The sequence below is a fragment of the Thalassophryne amazonica genome, chromosome 9 (assembly GCF_902500255.1).
Source record: "Thalassophryne amazonica chromosome 9, fThaAma1.1, whole genome shotgun sequence".
Taxonomy (NCBI): Eukaryota; Metazoa; Chordata; class Actinopteri; order Batrachoidiformes; family Batrachoididae; genus Thalassophryne; species Thalassophryne amazonica.
In genome coordinates, this window is record NC_047111.1 from 93,134,671 (window position 1) to 93,154,150 (window position 19,480).

Sequence of the window (19,480 nt, forward strand, 5' to 3'; positions counted from 1 at the left end):
AGAACTGACGTCACCATGTACCAAAGAGTTAATCAAAGGATAACCATGATTATTTTCAGTGCTTCAGAGTTCTTTTAAAAATAAGACAAGATAAAGTAGGAAACATCCCTCCAGTAAACAAAAGTGAAAAGAAACATGAACCGAAAGGCAGCACTTGAAATGCCTCATCGATCTCTGAACAAATACAGACTACAGTGCAATGGGAAAGGCTGCATGAAAACTACAGCTTGATAACAATCAAAGAAGCTTTTTACTGTTGGAATTTCAACTTTTCACACCATTGAAAATTTGAACTAGTGAGATCATCCCTCCATTAGAACAAATTAGTAGATAATGAGGTAAACGTTGCAAACTTGGTCTCCAACTGCAACCATTAAGCTACAAAAATTATTACATGACTATGTACATTTTTTTAATAAGTTCAGCAAGTCATAATGTAGGTGGCACGGTGTCTTAGTGGTTAGCACTGATGCCTCAGAACAAGAAGGTCATGGTATTGCTTCCTGTCCTTTCTGTCTAGAGTTTGCATTTGTCTGCGCGGGTTCCCTCCAGGTACTTTGGCTTCCTCCCACATTCAAAGACATGCCCATTAGGTGAATTCCACACTTTAAATTAGCCATGGGTGTGGATGTGTTTGTTTGTTTATATGTGGTCCTGTGGCAGACTGGCATCCTGTCCATGGTGTACTGGTTTACATTATGTGTTTAATCTATGTTCCATTTTGCTTTGTCACTATGTTTTCTTTGTTACTTTTTACTTTGGCCTTTCATTCAGTTCTGTTCTAGTTGTCTTCAGTCAGTTGTGTTTTCATTTATTGTTCATTAATTTATTACTTGGTTATCTAGTTCCCCTCATTTGTAACATTTGTTGTGCTTTAATGTCAGGTTTTGTTTTCTGTTATTATTTTGTCACTGCTTTTCTTATGATGTTTTACCACCTTGTTTTCTTAGTTTCTGTTTAGTTTGGTTTTAGTATTTATCTCTATTTATTCTCAGGTAGTTTTCATTAGGTTATCACTTGTTTATTTTGTTATCATTATTGCCACCAGTTATGCTTAATTATTGGGCTTTGCTTTCTGTTAATTTAGTCTTTGATTAGTCTTTGTTCTGTCATCTGTTTATCTCCTCGGTTCATAGTTCCCTGTTTCCCTCACACCCATCTCTGCACCCACCTCATGTCTTTGTCTTTCACTTTGTTTCTTTCTGCATTGTGTTCTCTTCCACTCATCCACTTGCACCTGTTCACAGATCCTTGAGTCTTACATCACGCCACTTTGTGTTGTCCTCCCTTACTCTCTAGCACTTTGTGTCATCTTTGTCTTCTATCCACACCGCTTTTCTAGATCATTCACCTGCACGTGCATCTTGTTAACTCCACCCTATTTAATTTCTTCCCAGCCCCCATACCCCTGCTTGTTTGTCATCTTTGCACACATTCCAGCTTTCGTTTTCAGTTCTGATTTTTGCCTTGCTGTGTACTGTATTTTTGCTCTGTCTTCCTCGACCATACCTCTGGTCTCATCCAGAAGTATGGTCGTGCGGAGGAATTCGCGCGTCGGGACGGAGCCGCATGGCGCAGAACAAAAAGCAACGCCATGATGAAGCCTCACAGGACATGTTGTGGCATGTCCAGCTCGTCCACAATTTCTCGGATAGTCACACGACTGAAAAGCCACCGAAAGCCGTCTGAATCTTTCGAATGGTGCAAGAGCTGGGCATGTTACAACATGTCCTGTGAGACCAACACGGAGGTGCTTTTGTCCCGCGCCATTAGCGCCTCCGTGGCGAATTCCTCCGCTCCTCTTTCCATGACAAAAACTCCTGTAACAGTGGAATGTGCCGAAAAAGTGCTATGTCCACCTCTTCTGCCATTTCTCTGGTAGTCAGACGATGTCCCGGATCAACACAGCGTTCACTTTGGAAATGATCTGGTCATTTCAGCCTGTCGATCGCCGCTCGGAGCCCTCAGCCATTGTGGCCCGTCTTTAAACCGGTTGTAACACTCCTTAAGCTGTGGGATCCCCATAGAATCATCCATGAAAGCCATCTGAATCTTCCGAATGGTTTCCACCTGGCTGTCTTTCACAGTTTCTGGAAAAATTTGATGCAGCAAAGCTCCAAATCATTCAGACATTTTCCTTGCAATGAAAATCCGACGAGGGGGGTGGATCACTGCTCACTCAAAGCCTGTTCACAGGCGAATGATGCAACCGACAGGCGTGAAAAAACTCACGCATGTGCACGAAGGTTCAAGCTTGGCTGATGCGAGCACACATGATTCAAATCCATAAGGTTGTTGCAAAAAATAAAAAGGTCAGATACTTTTCTAACGGATCTTGTATGCTGTTAACTGTGCACTCTGGGGTTAGACTGTCATGACACAGGTTAGTTTTACCCTACTGATGATGTGTTGCTTCAGTAGTAATCCTGCTCAGTACGAGAGGAACCGCAGATTCAGGCATTTGGTGTATGTGCTTGGCTGAGGAGCCAGCGGTGAGAAGCTACCATCTGTGGGATTAGGACTGAACACCTGTAAGTCAGAATCCTGTCTAGACGAAGCGATACTGAAGTGAGCAGTGAGCAGAGCGATTTGTGAATGGACTGGGGCGTGGCCGAATATGTGGCCGCCCCGTCCTTCCTCACACCTCATGTTTGTGGAGAACCTGGTGCTGAATCACTTGCAGATGACCTGATTTGGTGCTGTATAAATTAAAATGAAATAAAACAAATAAGTGTGTGTGTGTGTGTGTGTGTGTGTGTGTGTGTGTGTGTGTGTGTGTGTGTGTGTGCAGACTTGTATCCCATTGTGGCCACTCCTACATGTGTATGTGATCTGTCCATGTTGGTATGGTCCTGACGTTCATTCGTGTCTTGTATGTCTGTCTGTGTAGTTTCTTTATGTGTTAGGTTTTTCATGTGGTGTCTGTCTCCATTTTTGAGTCTTTGTGTCTCTTTTGATGTGTGTTCTTGAGTTGACTTTTTTACTGGTTATTTCATGTGGCTGTTGTAAGCACCTTGTATTTTGTAACTTTACCTATTGTTTCCTGACTGCCCTGCTTCTGGGGTTCAATTTGATTCAGTTCCTAGCTCCTCCACAGATCACATCTCAAGGATGATCAGTGGCAACAGGATGCACCTGAGCTCAATTTTGAGCTTCATGGCAAAGGCTGTGAATGCTTTAGTTTGTTTTTTTTTTTTCTTGTTTTTTTTCTTCCCCCTGTCTGCATATATAGTAATGGTAAATGCCACACTGGCAGAACCATTTGTGTATATATATATACACATATATGCAATTTCTTCTTGCAAGACAGATAGTGTGTAGTGCATGAGTGAGCGTGGTGTGCGTGTGTGCCCACCATCCGCCTTTCTCGATCAGCTTACAACATCCTACTCAAAGCCAACAGACAACTTCTATCAGGAAGGGCCGACCACCAAAACAACATGAAGATAGGCAAGAACGAAAGACAAGTGGTGACAGTAATAACCATGAGGTGATGAAAAGTGAGACACCAAGGAGACGGAACCCCAACCTTGCAACATACCAGGACAAACCACACATGAACAAGCAGTGATAGCAACAGTCTGTTGTCTAGTTAGTGAGCATCCATACCCTAATCTAGGACACCAAAGTCTTGATTAGGGATGGGTATTGATAATATTTTAACAATATCGATTCCGCTTATCGATCCGATTCCTTATCGATACCTCCTGTGAATTTTCTGTGTACTACAAGTAGGTTTTACAGGTTTTCTATGTCAACAAAATTTTATTGAGTCTTAAAGTAAATAAATATGAAATTGGTCACTGGATCCTTGATCTCTGGACATAAATAGAAATAAACAAAATCTGTAGTTTTTGTCAAAAACATTTCCTTTCAGACATTAATGGCATGAAAGTCTCTCCATACGTCTGAGTTCAACTCAGATGGCTGCTGGAGTCTGCAGGTCTGCAGCCATACAGTCTTGGGCTGCTGCACCTCAGTCTCATTTTATTGTTTGTATTCCAGATTTTGGAAAGAGGTGTCATTTCATTTAAAGGGCGATTCGCTTTGAAGTTATTCATTACGACCGGACTCTAGACTCAGTAGAGAGCGGCGTGGTGTTTGGAGCAACGGAACGGAGGATAATTCTCGTTTCTTTCTCGCAACAAGACAGGAGTCCCAGTTAGTCACTTTAATCTGCGCAAAAGTGACTCACGTTTGACACATACTTTAATGGCTTTGAGAGGGGTTAAGAAGCGGAGTTGCCACTTCTGAAGAGGAGTGAAGCAATGAACCAACAAAGCAGTGGATCGAAGCACTGAAGCAATGAAGTTGGGATGTTGTGTAAAATGTAAATACAAACAGAATACAATGATTTGCAAATCCTCTTCAACCTATATTTAATTGAATACACCACAAAGACAAGATATTTAATGTTCAAACTGATAAACTTTATTGTTTTTGTGCAAATATTTGTTCATTTGAAATGGATACCTGCAACACGTTTCAAAAAAGCTGGGACAGTGGTATGTTTACAACACTCAATAAGCAAAAAAAAAAAAAAAAAAAATCAATTTCATCCATTTTGGAAATAACCCTGCAACAGAAAATGTGGAAAAAGTGAAGCACTGTAAATACTTTCCAGATGCACTGTATTATTAGAATTATTTTTTTTTTTTTTTATTTGACTCATCCTCTTATAGCTTTTACTTAGTGTATGTATATCTCAAAAGTGTTTCTTTATTTCAACTGTATGTGATTTAGTTTTTTTTATGGTTTTATGGCACTTATTGGAACAATTAAGGCTAAGTGTGTATTTTGTATTTATTTATTTAAGAGTACTTTTTGTATTCACTTTAAAAAGTTAGTGTCTAGGTAGATTTAAATTTTTAAGTTGCTGTTGTTCCTGTATTTTTATTTCTGTGCTCTTAAATTCCTGTAAAGCACTTTGTGACTTTACTTACTTACTTACGTAAGTTGGCTGAACTTGAGAGAGGTCAGTGCAAATATTATAATGATCTAACCAAAACATAGTGTAAGAGATGTGAAATTCAGAATGTGAGCAAGACGCACAAAATGTGCTGGTTTATGTTTTGGGCTATAGAGCAATTATTTTGTTCTAAAACTCATTGCTCAATATGAATCTAAAGATTAATCATTCGTGACTATGACATGAGAAAACATCATACTGTGCCATAAAAGTGGTCTCCACTTGTCTTCTCAACATTAAATTTTATGTAGTCCAGATCATTTTTCAAATAAGAGCAATTTTTTGTGCATCATTTAAGGTATTATTTTGTTTGTTTGCTTTGTTTGTGGTGGTACGGTGGCTTGGTGGTTAGCACTGTTGCCTCACAGCAAGAAGGTAATCAATCAATCAATCAATTTTTTTATATAGCGCCAAATCACAACAAACAGTTGCCCCAAGGCGCTTTATATTGTAAGGCAAGGCCATACAATAATTATGTAAAACCCCAACGGTCAAAACGACCCCCTGTGAGCAAGCACTTGGCTACAGTGGGAAGGAAAAACTCCCTTTTAACAGGAAGAAACCTCCAGCAGAACCAGGCTCAGGGAGGGGCAGTCTTCTGCTGGGACTGGTTGGGGCTGAGGGAGAGAACCAGGAAAAAGACATGCTGTGGAGGGGAGCAGAGATCGATCACTAATGATTAAATGCAGAGTGGTGCATACAGAGCAAAAAGAGAAAGAAACAGTGCATCATGGGAACCCCCCAGCAGTCTACGTCTATAGCAGCATAACTAAGGGATGGTTCAGGGTCACCTGATCCAGCCCTACCTATAAGCTTTAGCAAAAAGGAAAGTTTTAAGCCTAATCTTAAAAGTAGAGAGGGTGTCTGTCTCCCTGATCTGAATTGGGAGCTGGTTCCACAGGAGAGGAGCCTGAAAGCTGAAGGCTCTGCCTCCCATTCTACTCTTACAAACCCTAGGAACTACAAGTAAGCCTGCAGTCTGAGAGCGAAGCGCTCTATTGGGGTGATATGGTACTACGAGGTCCCTAAGATAAGATGGGACTTGATTATTCAAAACCTTATAAGTAAGAAGAAGAATTTTAAATTCTATTCTAGAATTAACAGGAAGCCAATGAAGAGAGGCCAATATGGGTGAGATATGCTCTCTCCTTCTAGTCCCCGTCAGTACTCTAGCTGCAGCATTTTGAATTAACTGAAGGCTTTTTAGGGAACTTTTAGGACAACCTGATAATAATGAATTACAATAGTCCAGCCTAGAGGAAATAAATGCATGAATTAGTTTTTCAGCATCACTCTGAGACAAGACCTTTCTGATTTTAGAGATATTGCGTAAATGCAAAAAAGCAGTCCTACATATTTGTTTAATATGCGCTTTGAATGACATATCCTGATCAAAAATGACTCCAAGATTTCTCACAGTATTACTAGAGGTCAGGGTAATGCCATCCAGAGTAAGGATCTGGTTAGACACCATGTTTCTAAGATTTGTGGGGCCAAGTACAATAACTTCAGTTTTATCTGAGTTTAAATTCTGGGTAATGGGTTCAATTCTCAGCTGTGGCCTTTCTGTTTGGAGTTTGCATGTTCTCCCCATGTTTGCGTGGGTTCCTTCCAGGTGCTTTGGCTTCCTCCCACATCCAAAGGCACCCAGGTTCGGTGGATTGGAAACTTTAAATTGTCCGTAGGTGTGCGTGCGGGTGTGAATGTATTTGTTTGTCTATATGTGTCTCTGTGACAGACTGGCATACTGTTCAGGGTGTACCCTGCCTTGCGTTCTATGACAGCTGGGATAGGCTCCAGCCCCCGCGACCCTTAATTGGACTAAGTGGTTGAAGATGAGTGTGTGTGCTTTGTTTGTTTGTTTGAGTTTTGAGTTACCTCAATGTTTCAGCACATCAGATAGCTTTGCAATTACCAAGCTTCATTTGGTAATAGTCCATCAGAAGCCCATCATACCACTACACATAGTGCTGATTTAAATGCTAACAAAATGTGTTTTCATTCATTTATCTCACCAGCAGTGGTGGGCACAGCTACCCAAAAAGTTAGCTTCAATAATGTGTAACACGATTTTTGTTCCTGGCAAATAAGTGTCTTTTTCCAACTACATTTATTGCAACACAACAGAAAAAGCCCAATTTTCATGCCAAACTTTGTTTTTTTGGGCTGCACAGCAATTTTATCCCCTCAAAACACCTATTTTTGACAGTTTTCTGACTTTTTAACAATAAAACTAAAATATGGAAAATAACTGCAGCAAGGTTTATTTTCAAACATTTGAAAACAATTTTACAAAGTTAAAAATGAACAGTTTTCCTTGATTTGCAGATGTGCAACAAATCACTTTCCTTTATCAGACCCCAAATGTAGTCCTCCATCATGTTTTCATTGTAAGATCCCTGATATCTATGTTCATAGTCCATTATGTCTTGGTGGAAGCGCTCCCCATGTTCTTCTGAGTATACCCCGATGTTGTCCTTGAAGTTGTCAAGGTGTGCATCCAGAATGTGGACCTTCAGTGACATCCTACAGCCCATTTGGCCATAGTTTCTCACCAAAGTCTCAACCAGTTCCATATAATTGTCAGCCTTGTGGTTGCCCAGAAACCCATGGACAACATCAACAAAACCTTTCCATGCCTCCTGTTCCTTTGCTGTCAGTTTCTTTGGAAATTCAGGGCACTCTATGATTTTCTTGACTTGCGGTCCAATGAAAACGCCACCTTTCACTTTTGCCTCTGACAGCTTTGGGAAAAGTCTTGAAGATACTTGAATGCTGCAGACTCTTTGTCAAGCGCTGTGACAAATTGTTTCATGAGACCCAGTTTGATGTTTCATTATTCATGTCTTTATTTCCTCTAGGCTGGACTATTGTAATTCATTATTATCAGGTTGTCCTAAAAGTTCCCTGAAAAGCCTTCAGTTAATTCAAAATGCTGCAGCTAGAGTACTGACAGGGACTAGAAGGAGAGAGCATATCTCACCCATATTGGCCTCTCTTCATTGGCTTCCTGTTAATTCTAGAATAGAATTTAAACTTCTTCTTCTTATTTATAAGGTTTTGAATAATCAGGTCCCATCTTATCTTAGGGACCTCATAGTACCATATCACCCCAATAGAGCGCTTCGCTCTCAGACTGCAGGCTTACTTGTAGTTCCTAGGGTTTGTAAGAGTAGAATGGGAGGCAGAGCCTTCAGCTTTCAGGCTCCTCTCCTGTGGAACCAGCTCCCAATTCAGATCAGATATGGCCTTGCCTTACAATATAAAGCGCCTTGGGGCACCTGTTTGTTGTGATTTGGCGCTATATAAATAAAATTGATTGATTGATTGATTGATTGATGTGCAGAGGAGGGAACAAAACCTTGTGAGGATCCATCAGTGGCTCATGTTTAATGTTTTGGGTTCCAACTGAGAATTCAGTCCTTTCAGGCCATTGCTTCTGGTGCCAATGTGCTGCCCTGTCTCTACTGTCCCAAAGGCAGAGAAAACAGGGAAACTTGGTGAAACCTCCCTGGAGTCCCATCAAAAATGCCACAATTCTGAAGTCCCCAATGACCTCTCATCCATACTCATCATAGTTCAAAGCTTCCAGCAGATATTTGACACCGTAATCCTCCTTGAGATGCACTGAATGAGCCAAGTGCTTGTTCCCATTGTGCAGTAGCACAGCCTCAGGTTTCTGGATGAGCTACCAATGAAGCATCTCCACTCAGTTGGATTACATGCAATTCCAGTTGCATTGAACAGTCCTGAAATGTCACAAAAGTTGGTGACATTTTCATTGGCTTGTTACTTGCACACTTTTCATCCAACAAGTCCCACTCCTTCAGCCTTGAGATCAACAGCTCAGCATTTGACTTTGTCAAACCAAGATCTCTGAGGCCATTCAGATCTCCTTGACTTGGGAAGGATTCCTCTCACAAACTGTATCTGTAATGTCACAGTCCACTTCACTGTTCTCCCCATCCTCTGATTCAGTGCTTTCTTCTGATGGTTGTTTTCTTTCTGGAGGTGAAGGTACAGCTCAGCACTATGTGGCACTGGTGCAATGGAAGATGGAATGTCATGATAAGGAATAGCAGGTGCATTCTTCCCACTTCAGTGTTTGGAAGGTTTCACCATGCAGAAGTAGCAGTTGGTTGAGTGGTCAGTGGGTTCACGCCATATTCTTGGAAGAGCAAACTTCATTGCTCTCTTTTCCCCTCTGTTGTTTAGGTTGTTTAATTTTCTTTGATTAAAGAGTGAAATATTCATGAACAAAGGAGATTCTTCAAACCTCAGTAAATTACTCTGCTGTTCTTGAAGGTTCTTGCTCAATCTGTACAAATGAGGAAGGTTTCATAAATATAATTGCTTTGTCAACATTGTATTGTTTGAAATAATGTTTGAACCCTTTTGACATGATCACAAAAAGAAAATATGATGACCACAACTCTGACAAATGGACTTAACTTTTCCACAAATTAGTAGTGACCACTCAGTGAATGTGAAAACTGGTTAATTTGCAATTTCATTGTCCTGACCATAAAACCTAAGTTTGGAGGTCAAGACCACTCTTTTCTCTTTTGATTGGTTGTGAAGAAATGGTAAATTATGGTTTTAACCCAGGAACAAGACAAAAGTGAAAATTTGTTAATTTCAGCTAATTGAAAAGTTATCTTTTATAAAGTTAAAATGATAACCGATAACTTCCAGTATTGTCTCCGGTACACTTGCAACTACTAACAAGCTGATTTCAAGTTTTAACACCATGATCGCATCTGGGATTATCAAGGGCGGCCACAGACCTAAACGAGTCAGCACTTCTTTCTTTGAGTGCCCTGCCCCCTGCTGGTAGCTCCAGTTTACTACATGGCTTCCAGCAGCAAAGCAGTTGAGAGGAGCTGCAAAGCTCAATTCTCTACTCAATAACAGCACTCCCGTCAGGTGGAGGGCTTAGAAAATAAAGCAGTGCTGACTTATGGTTTGGTGTAAAAATAAAATTAATACTGATAGAATATCTCCATTAATGTCAATTCTGTCATTTGTACAAAGTTAAAATCTAACATATATCTTTTAATGTTAAATAATGCACTAATTCTAAAGCTTTGTAACAAACACAGACAGACACGAAAGGGATTATGGGTAAAATGTGCCTCCGCTAAACACTGATTGGTTGACTCATTCATTCTATGTAAAAACCAATGTGATGTGTGTGTTGGGTGTTTACATATATAAGTGTGCTTTTGTAAAATATGCCATTTTTTATTTGTAAAAAAAAAAGGTATTTGTACAGAGCCCATCTGGGGACATGGTGGTTAATTTTTTATTTTTTTTTTGGCCCAGAGTATTGCGTTCCCTCGCAATATTATTGTGTCCCCTTGCAGTAGTTTTTGCGTTCCCTCGCAATAACCTAATATCATATTAAAGCTCATGCCTATCAGTGCACATAGTGGAATCAGGTGGGGGAGAGTGAACGCATATGCGCTCACACATACACACACATACACAGACACAAAGCAGACAGCAACAGGATTCACAACAGATGACGGAGTAAGTTGCTACACCTTGCACAGCTGTAAGACTCTGTATGAAATATAGTTTATTTATACAACAGTGGTAGTAAGTAGCACCACCTGTTATTGTGCCTTATGAAAGTTTGTTTTGTTTTCTTTTTTTACCGTCCTCTCGTGAATCCTGTTGCTGTCTGCTGTGTGTGTGTGTGCACGCACGCATATGAGTTCAGTCTCCCCTCCACCTGATTTCACTCAATGTGTGCTCTGATAGGCATGAGCTTTAATATGACACCAGGTTATTGCGAGGGAACACAAAAACTATTGCGTGGGAACGCAATAATATTGTGAGGGAACGCAAAAGGTATTGCGAGGGAATGCAAAAGGTATTGCGAGGGAATGCAATAATATTGCGAGGGAACGCAATAATCTGGGCCAAAAAAAATTAACCACCATGTCCCCAGACGGGCTCCATACATTTGCAAAAAAAGTCAAGTTGTAATTAAATAACCATCTGATATAACCGGTATCAAAATAAATAGAACACTTCCATCTCCTGGTGTCCAGATGCTCATACTGCCATGAACACTACTGGCCAGTAGATGGCAGTAGAGACCGTGAAAACCTGCCAAATCAAAATTCCAGATAATCCGTGTCTGCTACATTTAAGATGCGTACAAACACAATAACAACATCTATAAACCCAGAGAATATATTCATGAGAGTAGGCACACTATACAAAGAGTTTAATGCTGTTAGCAGATTAGCGGAACTGTGCTCACCACTGCTCACCAGTGACATTCATATCTCAGGGTGTTCATCCTCTGCAGTTGAAAGATGCCTGGAAGATTTTATAGAGTCATGAGGTTAATGGATAAGGTTGTTTGCTGATGGCAACATACCTACCTACAAAGAATGAAGAGGTCTATAATTTTTATCGTAGGTACTCTTCAACTGTGAGAGACAGAATCTAAAAAAAAATTCAGAAAAGCACATTGTATGTTATTTAAATAATTAATTAGCATTTTCTTGCATGAGATTAATATTCAATACAATAGAAAAACAGACCTTAATATTTGGTACAGAAACCTTTGTTTGCAATTACAGAGGTTAGACGTTTCCTGTAGTTCTTGACCAAGTTTGCACACTGCAGCAGGGATTTTGCTCCACTCCTCCATACAGATCTTCTCCAGATCTTTCACGTTTTGAGTTTCAGCTCTCTCCAAAGATGTCCTATTGAGTTCAGGTCTGGAGACTGGCTAGGCCACTCCAGGACTTTAAGTGTGATAGACCAAAATGAGCATGTGAGAGGCAAATAAAGAAAAATGCTTAAAATGGTGGGGGGTTAAAAGGGCCATAGTTTGGTGGGGGGGGGGGGACCCCTAGAAGCGGAAAGTTTTTTTTTTGCCACGCTAATGCGCCCCAGAAGCATTTATTGAAAATAAAATTCGAAGGACCTAAATGACATGAGATGCTGAAGAGCTTTGCTTGTTCATGTCAGTGACATATACATATTAATATTAATAATGATAATAATAGTAGTGTGTATATGCTGACAAGAATCTAAACAATGTATAAATACATTAAGACAGTAAATTAACATAAAAAAAAATTACATAATTAATAGGAAATAAAAGGATTAAGTTCTTCTAAAAACTGTTGAGGTCCAAGGTTCTAAAAACATTCTGGACCACCCTTTACCACCCTTGAAAAATGTCACCTACCTATTTTGTAAACACTACCCAATCTGGATCAGGAGTTGGCAGTTTAGGTTCTAAAATGTCATTGTCAAAAAAAATTCAGAACTCAGTATGTTGCCTTTGTAGCTTTGTGGACTGTCACACTTTGTGCCCATCTTTAAGAACTGTTTTGTCATTCTTAGGTCCAAAAGAAAACAATGGTATCAGTCACAAGACACTGAATCCAGACAGAGAGGTCTTCATACACTCAGCAACCCAGGACACAGAAAGCGAAGTCCACTCAGTCACCACAGTCTTGCCGATGAACATACCCAACCACCAGCATATCCTTGATGGCCTGCGAGTTCATAAGCACCTACTTACAAGGGACTTCCAAGGAGACCAGCACTTTTTTAGGAGTGATGGCTCTGTGGCCGCATTTCCAACAAAACCTGGTTCTGTGTCTTCGTCAGACGCAAGGGAACCTGTCACACAACTGGTGCCCCATGAGGACGCTCCGGCCTTCTCGGACATTGCTACAACTGCCACGGCACCTGCCACCTCCCCGCTGACCACATTTGCTCCCACAACCCCAAAGCCACCCATAGTTCTCTCTCAAAAGAAGTCATCCAAAGACAAGAACAAATGGGAAGAGAGAGTTCTGCCAACGACAGACGCTCTCACGACCATGGTACCACATAATACTGGTTCTACCACTGACCGCGATCCCTCCCTTGTATCTGCCTCATTTAAGAGTGAAACAAAAGAAACAACACGAAAAAACAAAAGCAGTCATGGCTATCCACTGTCAGACCTCACATCAGCAACCAAACAAGAATTCACTAAAGGCACAACTATGACGTCGACGACCATCCTCACTATGACCACCATGCAAACATCAGGTATGTTCATTTAAAAGTATAAATCATCCATACAACTCTACAAAATCACAGCGTAACAAAATCTAAAAAAAAAGTGTTTTTTAAAGGAATAACAACAGCTGTGGTTGCCAAAATAATTCTGTAAAAAAAATACAGTAAATTATGTAAATACCTTTTCAAAAATATGAAAAATTTAACAATAACAATAGTAATTTGCAAAAAAAAAAAAAAAAAAAAAACAGACCTGATTTTTTTTCAATACTCATGTACAACTTTGTACAAATACAGCAAAATGTGTTAATATGTTATATTATGTATACAATACATGATATTTTCAGAGTAGTTTCTGTCATGTGACACCGCAGTGGCCCAAACAGTATGCATTGTATGCATGCTTGTCTCACAAGTGAGATATCCCTGGTCCAAGGCTATTCAAGGCCCATTCTCCTTATACACTTGAAGCTGTGCTTGGAAAAATCAAATCACCATATGTATTCCATGTGAGACATACTGTGGTGATTCTCAGTAAAATGGCAGCAGCACAACAAAATATCATTGAATGGGTCTCAGTATAACTAGAGCGCTGCACTCATAGAGCGCAAACCTCAACACTAGTTGCCAATTCCACAAATTTTTAACTTGGAAAAGCTTTTCAAGGTCAAAGTCCTGTTAGAAGTGGCTTTTCATAAGCTAAAATATAATACAAAATATAGATCAAAAGGGCTTTTCAATGTTAAAATCAAATATCCGCTAAATCTACAATATGCATGCGGATCAAAAGTAGTCTAGTCATTGAGAGTGCCAGTTTGCACCTCTTCGTCACAAATGGCAGTGATTGAGGCACTTTTGATTGACATATAATCTAAAATGTACACCAAATGGGCTTTTCAATATTAAATTAAAATGTCCACAAAATCACCAATCCGGATCAGATCCAGATCAAACTTTGTCAGGTGATTGTGAGTGCCAGTCTGCACATCGCTTTCAAATGTGAGAGTGACTGGGGCACGCTTGATTAAGATATAATGTAAAATATGCATTAAATGGGGTTTTCAATGTTAAATTTAAATCACCACAAACTCTGTAATCTGGATCAGTTCTGGATCAACTTTTTCATTTGATAAAGGATACTGTTCAGGGCTGGATCCAGAGTGAAAATCTGACAGATGCATTTTTGCCCAATGATAAAATAAAAATCGTACGCGTTTTATTATTAAATAATCTTCATTCTTTTATTCGTGTGCAACATACACTGTCACACTGTCACACTTCTTTTAATATATTTATTATACTTCATGGACCATAGTGAACACTTCTTATTTGTACACTCAACAAAAATATAAACGCAACACTTTTGGTTTTGCTCCCATTTTGTATGAGATAAACTCAAAGATCTAAAACTTTTTCCACATACACAATATCACCATTTCCCTCAAATATTGTTCACAAACCAGTCTAAATCTGTGATAGTGAGCACTTCTCCTTTGCTGAGATAATCCATCCCACCTCACAGGTGTGCCATATCAAGATGCTGATTAGACACCATGATTAGTACACAGGTGTGCCTTAGACTGTCCACAATAAAAGGCCACTCTGAAAGGTGCAGTTTTGTTTTATTGGGGGGGGATACCAGTCAGTATCTGGTGTGACCACCATTTGCCTCATGCAGTGCAACACATCTCCTTCACATAGAGTTGATCAGGTTGTCAATTGTGGCCTGTGGAATGTTGGAAAGTTGCTGGATATTGGCAGGAACTGGTACACGCTGTCATATACGGCGGTCCAGAGCATCACAAATATGCTCAATGGGTGACATGTCCAGTGAGTATGCCGGCCATGCAAGAACTGGGACATTTTCAGCTTCCAAGAATTGTGTACAGATCCTTGCAACATGGGGCCGTGCATTATCCTGCTGCAACATGAGGTGATGTTCTTGGATGTATGGCACAACAATGGGCCTCAGGATCTCGTCACGATATCTCTATGCATTCAAAATGCCATCAATAAAATGCACCTGTGTTCTTCGTCCATAACAGACGCCTGCCCATACCATAACCCCACCGCCACCATGGGCCACTCGATCCACAACACTGATATCAGAAAACCGCTCACCCACACGACGCCACACGCTGTCTGCCATCTGCCCTGGACAGTGTGAACCGGGATTCATCTGTGAAGAGAACACCTCTCCAACGTGCCAAACGCCAGCGAATGTGAGCATTTGCCCACTCAAGTCGGTTACGATGACGAGCTGGAGTCAGGTCGAGACCCCGATGAGGTCGACGAGCATGCAGATGAGCTTCCCTGAGACGGTTTCTGACAGTTTGTGCAGAAATTCTTTGGTTATGCAAACCGATTGTTTCAGCAGCTGTCCGAGTGGCTGGTCTCAGACAATCTTGGAAGTGAACATGCTGGATGTGGAGGTCCTGGGCTGGTGTGGTTACACGTGGTCTGCGGTTGTGAGGCTGGTTGGATGTACTGCCAAATTCTCTGAAACGCCTTTGGAGATGGCTTATGGTACAGAAATGAACATTTAATACACGAGCAACAGCTCTGGTTGACATTCCTGCTGTCAGCATGCCAATTGCACCCTCCCTCAAATCTTGCGACATCTGTGGCATTGTGCTGTGTGATAAAACTGCACCTTTCAGAGTGGCCTTTTATTGTGGGCAGTCTAAGGCACACCTGTGCATTAATCATGGTGTCTAATCAGCATCTTGATATGGCACACCTGTGAGGTGGGATGGATAATCTCAGCAAAGGAGAAGTGCTCAGTATCACAGATTTAGACTGGTTTGTGAACAATATTTGAGGGTAATGGTGATATTGAGTATGTGGAAAAAGTTTTAGATCTTTGAGTTCATCTCATACAAAATGGGAGCAAAACCAAAAGTGTTGCGTTTATATTTTTGTTGAGTGTATAAATATGATGTCCTAAAAAACAACACTATAACAAAAACTGACTGTAAACAGGATCAAATGTATTGCCAAAATCTTTCAATTATACCTGAATCTATATATGATTTTTTTTCAATTGATAAAATCAATAAAAATATGACTGCATATATTCTTAATAATACATTGAGATACAGACAGTTACATTGTACACATATCACCATTGTGATATGTGTACAATTGTGATGTATTTGTTTTCGTATATTTAGATTTTTTTGTGATTTGGCACTTTATAAGCCGATTAAATTGAAACTGAATTGAAATTGAAAATTTTATTGAGTCTTAAAGTAAATAAATATGAAATTGGTCACTGGATCCTTAACCTTTGGACATAATAAACTCTACATGGTGGATCCTTGATCTCTGGACATAAATAGAAATAAACAAAATCTGTAGTTTTTGTCAAGAGCATTTCCTTTCAGACATTATTGGCATGAATGACTTTCCATATAACTGAGCTGAGCTCTTACAGCTGCTGTGCTTCACTTCAGGATGTAATTTGTAAAGAAATACAGCACGGCTCATTTTGGGAGGAAAAAACATTTTAGTCGATTGTAGTTTCTTGTCTGTATTACAACGTTTGGAAAGAGGTGTCATTTTATTTAAAGTGGCGATTCGTTTTGAAGTTATTCCGACCGGACTTTGTCTCAGCAGAGACCCACGCAGCGTTTCGAGCTGTGTGAACAGAACGGAGGACGATTCTCGTTTCTTTACAGCAACAAGACAAGAGTCCACACATAATCCACACAAAAGTGACTCACGGTATTTTAATGGCTTTGAGAGGGGTTAAGAAGCGGGCTTGCCGTTTCTGAAGAGCAGCGAATCAAAGAACCAACGAGCTAGTGGATCAAAGCATTGATTCAATGGTTCAAGGCTTCAAAGTGGAGTTGTGCTGCATTAACAGTTGATTATATTTGTACGTCCGTATGACTGAAACTCGGAAAAATCTGTATAATTTATGGACTATAGGTTGACATGAAACCCACCGAAAAGCTGTGTTCACCGCAGGGACACGTTCGGCACTATTCGGGATTATTCAAGATTTTTTTTTTTTTTTACCGATGATGAACGATGCGTAAAAATAATTGACCGATGCAACTGCATCGGTCCAAACCGGTCTGGATCCAGACCTGCTATTCTACATAATATTTTCAAATATGAAAGAAATTTGATCTTTTTTGACAGAGTTATGAATTTCTGAAATTTCATTCAATGTTAAAGATAGGGATTTTTCTAATTTTCCAAGATTTTCCTGATTTTGCCCTTTGACCTATAACCTTGAAAATTGAACCACTTCTTGCCTATCAGGATATAAATATTCAGTAAAGATTTCATAATGATATTTAAAAAATTGTGGGCTTCAGGCTTTTCAAAAGCAAACTGACCAACAGACAAACAAACAGGTGAAAACATAGGCTGAATCTCAATTTTACCCCTCGGCCCTTCCCCTTCCCCCTTCCTCTCTGTTTTGTGTGGGCACGAGAGACAGAGGGGCATCTCATTTCTCTTTTTGGAGTGAGGCGGAGGGGAAGGTGGAGGGCTTCAACCCCTCCGTTTGGAGTGAATCTGGATGCACACTCCGTTTGGAGGGGTAGGAGGAGCTTACTGCTGTCTCCGAAAAAACAAATATGGCGCCGAAAGGGCCGCACAAATGAAAGCGGCTTTCATTACAAATTCCGCTGTTTAGAAAGTTATAACTTGCCAAAAAACTTTACAGGCAGTTGGCTATGACAGCAACGTGTATGCTGCTGGATGCATGGTGCGTATATTGTCATTCTGAGGAATATCGTAACATCGCTCATGCGCTGAGGCGTTATAATGCACATACACATGAACGCTACGATAAGACACTTTTATATCTCACAATGGAGAAAATCATGATAAAGGATAAGCACGTTAATTTGTATGTTCATAAATCTTTGGATAATATCAACCCCTGCTGTTGGAGTTCAAGGTCTGTAACGCATGTGTATTTAGTAAACAAACGGAGCCCTGAGCACACTCGTCTCCTAATAAGCTTTCAGGCAGAAAATGAGGAGAAGTTTCATCAATGGGAATAAGTTGGAAAATATCTACACACACATGTATATGTGTAACACATAACCTGACGTCCTAATAGACTGCTATTATTTGTCAAGGAATTTCTAAAGGAAATAGGGCTGGATGCACAAAATGGGAGAATTTGAAAAAGAAATATAATGTTAACAGAACTAGATGCAGCCCAATGCAGTTGGATTGCACACAGACTGATATATTTCACTTATTATTACTATTACTATTACTATTATTGATTAATTATTGTTAGTACTAATAATAATTAATCAATAATAGTAATAATTAATATTGTTTGATTAATCATTAATTGATTGATTAGTCATTATTAATTAATTAGTAATTAAAATAAATAAACACTTGAAATATATCAGTCTGTGTGCAAATCAACTTTTTCATGATATTCTAATTATATGCCCAGCACCTGCATGTATGTTTTGGGCTGCATCTAGTTCTGTTAACATTATATGAGGCGTATTTCTTTTTCAAATTTTTTGCATCCAGCACTATTTCCTTTAGAAATTTCCTTGACAAATAATAGCAGTCTGTTAGGACGTCAGGTTATGTTACACATATACATGTGTGTGTATATATTTTTCAACTTATTCCCATTGATGAAACTTCTCCTCATTTTCTGTCTGAAAGCTTATTAGGAGACGAGTGTGTTCAGGGCTCCGTTTGTTTACTAAATACACACGTGTTACAGACCTTGAAATCCAACAGCAGGGATCACTATTATCCAAAGATTTATGAACATACAAATTAACGTGCTTATCCTTTATCATGATTTTCTCCATTGTGAGATATAAAAGTGTCTTATCGTAGCGTTCGTGTGTATGTGCATTATAACGCCTCAGCGCACAAGCGAAGTTACGATATTCTTCACGCAACATGCATCCAGCAGCATACACGTTGCTGTCATAGACAACTGCCTGTAAAGTTTTTTGGTAATTTATAACTTTCTAAACAGCGTTAATTAATTACTAATTAATTCATTCTTAATACTATTAACACTACTACTAATACTATTAATATTAATACTATTAATTATTATTATTATTATTATAAATTACAAATTAATTACATTAATTAACATGACATGATTGCGATGATTCGAAGAAATCTGCAACTTCTTCTATTTCTTTGTATTTACACAGAAAGGTGAAAAAATAAAAAGAGCAAACAGGCTACTGCAACAAGTTGCATTTCGGTTGCCATGTTAACAAACAGTGAAGACGGTAGTTTGACACTGGCAGGTTTTTTTTCTCCTAAGGTGGAGGGCGTGTCTCAATTCATAGGGCTAGAGGCATACCCCTTCACCTTACCCCTTGTTTTAAAGGGGTAGGCGTAGGGGTAGGGGTAGGGCCAAGGGGAAGGGGTACAAAAGAGAATTGAGATTGGGGGTTAAACTCCTCCAACTTCATTGGTGGAGGGTAATAAGTAATAACTGCA

The 19,480-nt window shown here is 39.7% G+C and overlaps 1 protein-coding gene across 1 annotated transcript in view; it reads left to right on the forward strand.

Annotated features, from left to right (window-relative positions):
* Nucleotides 1-19,480, forward strand: part of LOC117517666 (seizure protein 6 homolog) — a 480,354-nt gene that overhangs the window by 219,258 nt on the left and 241,616 nt on the right. The window contains exon 2 of the mRNA XM_034178776.1: nucleotides 12,344-13,042. Coding sequence (XP_034034667.1) covers nucleotides 12,344-13,042 — 699 coding nt within the window. The remainder of the gene's footprint in view (nucleotides 1-12,343; nucleotides 13,043-19,480) is intronic.